At 42.2% G+C, this 6,407-nt stretch overlaps 1 protein-coding gene across 1 annotated transcript; it reads left to right on the top strand.

The window, feature by feature from the left end:
* Nucleotides 1-308: 308 nt before the first annotated feature.
* Nucleotides 309-5,497, top strand: LOC109488019 (platelet endothelial aggregation receptor 1-like). Its single transcript, XM_019792161.1, has 8 exons — nucleotides 309-329; nucleotides 876-1,018; nucleotides 1,567-1,739; nucleotides 2,127-2,219; nucleotides 2,452-2,634; nucleotides 3,883-4,056; nucleotides 4,341-4,469; nucleotides 4,774-5,497. The coding sequence occupies exons 1-8, from the start codon at nucleotides 309-311 to the stop codon at nucleotides 5,229-5,231; spliced, it is 1,374 nt and encodes a 457-aa protein (XP_019647720.1). The 3' UTR covers nucleotides 5,232-5,497.
* The last annotated feature ends 910 nt before the right edge of the window (nucleotides 5,498-6,407 follow it).

Genomic DNA, 6,407 nt, shown 5'->3' with positions numbered 1-6,407 from the left:
GATCCAACACGGTTTGGCACTCAGGCTAGGGTCTACACGAATTTGCTTACTCTCACAAAAGAACAAAGGGAAGAAGGGGTTTAATACTCAAACGTTTTTCAGGGGGATTCCCATTCAGTCAATAATTACTCACACACGTCTGTCCAGGGAAATTCCGGAGGGGTTTACCAGGTTTCTCAGAGTCAGTCTTCTGATAACCAATGCAGCTAACATACTCACGTACTTTTTGTAACCCACTGCTAAAATGGGATCATAGTGAAAGTGACTTTTTTTTCAGACGTGAACATTTTGATGATATCAACAAAAGGATGATTATACCGAAGACTGAGGTAGGCCGTGCATTTAAGAAAATTTATGGCATTGAAATCATATGGCAACGTGTTACATTATATCATATTGTACTATTCCGTGTTAATATCATAAAACTATACTGATTTGACATGCTCTTCATGAGCTCACAAGCTCATTCACTTGATAAAAACACAATACTGTGAAACAGTCATCGCCATTTTTTAATATTTGCCTGGAAGCAGAAGGAACAGAAGTACTTTTCCATAACACACCGAAAGAGAGATTCCCAAATTTACTTTCATACGATTAGCTGTTGATATTGGTACACCTAGCCTCTACCAACCGTCAGAGGTGGCTGGAAAGAGTAGAAATTGGGTAAATAGACAGATAACATTGGAGTTGCCCCGTTATAGGAGTACAGCTTGGCGCTCTGCCTCTGTACTTTAGGCTAGAAGACCAACTCCCCCGGCATGTTATCTGTCTATTTGGCCAACTTCCACTCTTTCTAGCCGCTTCTGAAGCCTGGTAGAGGCTAAGTATACAATGATGACGACATACTGTATGAGTCTTCCCCTATGCCCCAGGTTTCGTCGGCTCTTGTAACGGCCGCGATGTTCCTGTTTGGCGTGACGTCAGCCAGAGATGTAGACCTCGGCTTGTGTTCGGTAGAGAGGGAAAGTTGTCCGTGTGGCACAACCGGGATAAACTTCATCATCACTTACAAGGCGTGAGTTATCTACTAGTATATGGCCAATCTCTTACCCTTTTAGCCTCTTTTGAAGCCTGGAAGAGGCTATACTACTACGTATCGATGTTCACGATTATTGGTAAGTTACCGTTGGGAAAATGATGGTCAAGTTCGAAAACGGGCATTATGGTGGGTCAAACGTCACTGCATTGGACCTTTTGTATTCGTTCACGGTTTTGTGACTCTAGTTATACATATTATAGATCATGAAAGTTCATCTGTCTTACATGTTTAAAGTTGAAACTTTTTATCCGACACAAAAAAAAAAGTTCTCTCACCCAGAGCTTTCGACCAGCTACTTACATCAGGGCCCATCACCCTTCACTTAACCGCGACAGGGGCCGACATTGTCTACCAGATATGGTGACGTCACACTTCAAAGAAGTCACGTGACAAGCCTCACTGGGTCAGTCTACTGAGGAAGACCAGAGTGACTGGTCGAAAGCTCTAGGTAACTTGAGCTTTCTCAAGGTGAGAGAACTTTTTTGTGTTGGGTCAAAAGTTTTAACTTTAAACACATATTATAGATGCTCTGCGTTCTACAAATGGGAGCACTACTGCCGCCCGTGTGACGGCGTCAAGCACGACCAGGTGTGTGAGAAGTACCGGCACTGCGCAGAGTGCCGTGACGTCACGTACGGTCAGAACGACGGTTGCGCCAGGTGTCCACCTGGAACATACGGCACGTTCTGCACCTCATGTGAGTTGTTCTAAACGCTATCACGTTGGGTGGCTAGGCGTCGGAAACATTATAGTATCTATACTTTGGGTACTTTATCATGTCCGTTAGCTGACATTACAACATTGATTTAGTAAGCGCCTGATCTTCCTGGACATCAAAACATACAGACATGAGATCATTAGTATTACAGCTAATATTTACATTCTATGTCTACTTGATGTTGACTTATTTCCTGATTGGTTTATATACATACGAAGCTCCTGCCGAAACTTACACTTACTAGCCGATTGATCGCCACAAGGCAGGCCATTCCATATTGAGATGGACCATGACAAGCAAATGTCAGGACGGAAAGACTTTAATCGATTTGCTACTTACTTTTCTGTTTTCTCCGATGTTGACTAGACTGTCAGTGCCAGAACGGCGGTGTGTGTAACCAGGACGGCAGCTGTCAGTGTCCGGCGGGGTTCCGGGGAACGTACTGCGAACAGGCGATCGGTCAGTTTTATCTTAAGTTTAAAGTTCAAGTTAAAATTTGAAATTCACAAACAATTGATGTTTGAATAGCAAAGTTCTTTAGAAACAACCACGTTTCGATGACCCATGTTGACACTTGTGAATAAAGTGAATAGAGAACTTTTATTTCCACCAATCCTCGCCTAATCTCGACAGTAAGTTGGTGTTATTCTTTACTTTATTCATAACGTATGAAAATTGTACCTATCTATTGATATCCTAGTGGACGGCAGCTGGTCTGGCTGGAGCCCGTGGTCTGCCTGTAGCGTGACGTGTGGGTCCGGAACACAGACCCGAAAACGGACCTGCACCGACCCGGCACCGGCTAACGGCGGGGCAACGTGTGAGGGACCCGCGCGGGACACCCAGGACTGTCATACCGGGACGGGTTGCCCAGGTAACGCAGAGTTTTCTCTCGGTAGCCATAGCAACTGCTTAATTCCCATCATTGCTTTCTATCGCCATCGAGATTTTATACATAGTGCAGTACCATAAATTATGCTGAACCTGAAGTCAAAGAACATAAGCTAATAGTAAACTTACCACATATCTTATTAAAATACCACATTTGAAGTTACAGAGTGTTGTGCGATCTGTATCTGTATCTGTATAGCCGGTATAACCGCCTTTCGGCGTAACACACCAGCTTCGCAGGCACGCGGCGCGGCGGCAGCTGGCTATATTACACCGATCGACTTGTTACACCTAACCCTTGAACTTCTAGCTCTAGACATTGTTTAAAGCTATCTATTGACAATGCCCCTACTGTACTTGGTGACAGTGAGTTCCACTCTGCGATAGTTCTAGGAAAGAATGAATTCTTGAACACCTCAATCCTTGGTTGATAACTCTGGTACTTGAATGCGTGGCTATTTCTTGTTCTCTTCTGGGCTGGTATTAGGTACTTAGTAGTTGGGACATCCACCAGTTTATTAGTCATTTTGTACATCATGCATAGTCTAGACATCTTTCTTCTGTCTTCCAGTGAAGTCCACTGTAGGTTTCTTTTCATTTCCGTGACACTAGCACCTCTTACATAGTTGTTCATACAGAATCTTGCAGCTTGATTCTGTACCCTTTCCAATTTGTCTTTGTCTTTCTTTGTATATGGATCCCATACTGTCGCAGCGTATTCTAGGTTCGGTCTTACAAGTGACGTGTATGCAAGTGATTTTACTCTAGTTGGACATGCCCACAGATTACGTTTAATCACTCCCAATGTCTGTTTCGCCTTAGTTGTGATATTATTAACATGTGTACCCCACTTCAGTCCGCTTGTCAGCGTGACGCCCAGATACGGATGGATTTTTGTGGTTGCTAAAGCCTGACCACAAAACTGGTAGCTAGTTGCATGTGGTGTTCGTTTGTTTGTTATGTGCATAATGTTGCATTTTTCGGGATTAAACTGCATGAGCCATTTGCTTTGCCATTCTTCCAGGGTGTTCAGGTCTTTTTGGAGAAGTTGTGAGTCGGTCTGTGTAGAAAGCTCTATATACAATAGACAGTCATCGGCAAATAACCTCGCGATGATAGAATAGAAATGATAGAAATTAAGAGCACAAAATCACAATGCAGAGTTAACTTAGTCCTTCACGGAATAACAGTTAAAAGTTGTACATCCATATATTTTGTTTTCTCTCACCAGTTGACGGTTCGTGGTCGGATTGGAGCCTGTGGTCCGCCTGTAACGTCACGTGTGGTATCGGCATCCGCTCCCGGGTACGTGTGTGTGACAAGCCGGCACCAGCGAACGGAGGGCAGGATTGTACAGGGGAAGACAAGGAGAATCAGACATGCGACACTGGACAACCCTGTAAAGGTACACGTTTGCTAAACAGTCTACGAATCATAACAGCATACCCACGAAATATTCAATAGCCTACTTTGTTGGTTTTTGCAAGATTTTTTATTTTGCTCGGTTTTTCAAAGAAGAGAAATTAAGCTGCAGAATATTTAGATTTGCTGTCATGATAAGAATCTTGAGATATGTTTTGAAAGCTGTGGCTGAATTTATATATCAAGAGTCTACAAAGTGGCCTGTTTTCTACTATCTAAACGATTTTTCCACAATCCATGACTGCATACCGCTATGTTTACTTTCAGAAATATTTGGGAAGTTAGGCGAGGCCCTGTCAGGAGATATTGTCCCAACGATATTGATCGGTTTGCTTGTCTTTGTCGTCCTTTTTGTGCCCTGGTGTCTGAACAGGACCATAAAGGCCATAGCGGCAGGTAAAAATGCTTTTTCCATTCTGCAGCTTATTCAGCTTCTATCCATTAAGTCACTATCAAATTCAAACTTTTACGTATACGTTTGTTGAAAGAAATTCAAACTCTACTACTGGATGAATTACGGAGATTACTTACAGCATCACTAAAATGAACTGACAGGACTAGTCAACATTAATCACATGTAAAAACTAATAAAAATAGCAACGGTTAAACATGACTAAGACTCTAAAGTGTCACTGTAATGTCTAACCTTCATCATCGTTGATACGATTATTGGTTTCATCTTTTTCTCCATACCTTACAGTCTTGCCGTTTTCATCGCCAAAGAAGCTGTTCATCGTCCACGGAGGGGAAGACAAGTACTCTCTAGTGGAGCCGCTTGTGCAGGAAATAGTAGACCAAGGCTTCCCCAAGGCACACGTGTTCTATGATAAGTGGTCTATAGGGTACGCACAGGGTATCAAAGAAGCTATCTCCTCAGCAATCCAGGATAGCTCCTGTAAGCTAGCTGTGATTGTGATCAGCGAAGACATGGTGAAGAAATACTGGCCTAGGAGAGAGTTTGAGGAATTCTTGAGGCAAGACAAGGCGTTCTTCCCCATCTTCTACGGCGTGTCCCCCGCGGAGGTTCGCCAGCGTTACTCGCCAACATTGGCTGATAAACGGGGAGTGGAGGTGCCCAGAACAGGGGAGAGGGTGGATGACATGTGGATAGCAGCCACTGCGGGTATGATACGTAAGACTCTGGAGGGCACACTCTAGGGACCTAACTTAGTAATGTCAACAGAGGGTCCATTGCAATAACGTGCCAATCCGACCAAGACCCATTATCAAACTTCACTTCCTTTTCCTTAACCCTACCCATCTACTAAATTTCATCACCATCCAGTACAGAAAGATTCATAGCGCAATTTTATGTGGCAAAATATTACCTAGTAAGTATTTTACAGCCCAAAACATTTAAGAGGTTTGTTTGTTAACTCCAGTAGAAGCTAAGAGATTTCTTATGACCTGTGCTTCCAAAGAAACTGCAGCAAACACGTGTGCCAGGCGACTTACTAAGTATATGATTCTTCTGTGTCTGCAGACAACGTTTGTGTCATCAAAGTAGTACTGCGCACTATAGATTGCGAAGACGCAAACTCAAATTCAATGTTGTGAATAAGGAGTAAGAAATCGGTATATAGGTCCCAATGAAATATTCTGTGAAAAAAAAGCACATGGACTTCCATATGTACTACATCTACTAGTACGATGATGATATATGAATCTATTACGTTGTATTACCTGGTGAAACGAGTTAGTTGCTTGTATTTCTTCATAATTACTCAATGTTTACATTGAGCACAATACATATCATTGTCAGTGGTTTCATAATCAATATCAGCCATTGAGTGTAATATTAATTTTATAAATCATAGCCACTATAACACATAGCAAGGATAGCAAGGATGACTATAGCCTGAATAAAATGTGGACAAATGTTTTGTGATTATTTTGGTTTTATGATTTTTAGACATTGATCTTTTAATAAGTTATTCGTAAATGTAAGGCATTAATTTCATGCGGCCGGCTAGCGTTTTATACATCTTCAGTAAATTCTATCAACATCTGGTATTAAACGTTCTAGTTTTCATTAAATACCATTCTGTCATATGGTGGTCTTTTCATTGGTCAATCATTGGTTTAGTAGGATTTTTTTCAAATTTGTATGAGCACTGGATCGCCCAAACACAAGTTTATGCCGTGTACAGACACAACACATAGCTGATCATAGAGCTGAGAGTTGGTACTTTCCACGTGACGTCACCACCATATTAATACGACCTCCAGGTCATTTTGTATCATTTACCTGTAGTGAGTTCTCATTTTTAAATACACATTGTTAAATGGTTTCATGATTGCCAACTGCGTATGTATGTCTCCATAGCACCGGCT

Source organism: Branchiostoma belcheri, unplaced genomic scaffold (genome assembly GCF_001625305.1).
Source record: "Branchiostoma belcheri isolate BF01 breed outbred unplaced genomic scaffold, Haploidv18h27 scaffold91, whole genome shotgun sequence".
Classification (NCBI taxonomy): domain Eukaryota; kingdom Metazoa; phylum Chordata; class Leptocardii; order Amphioxiformes; family Branchiostomatidae; genus Branchiostoma; species Branchiostoma belcheri.
The sequence above is the reverse complement of the archived record's forward strand: the minus strand, read 5'-3'. Positions and strand labels throughout refer to the sequence as shown.

Excerpts from the sequence above, each read along its gene's own strand:
- LOC109488019 (XM_019792161.1), top strand. The coding sequence starts at position 309 with ATGATTATACCGAAGACTGAG. Across the intron at positions 1,740-2,126 it reads CGGCACGTTCTGCACCTCAT|ACTGTCAGTGCCAGAACGGC; the intron begins GTGAGTTGTTCT and ends GATGTTGACTAG. Across the intron at positions 2,220-2,451 it reads GTACTGCGAACAGGCGATCG|ATATCCTAGTGGACGGCAGC; the intron begins GTCAGTTTTATC and ends ACCTATCTATTG.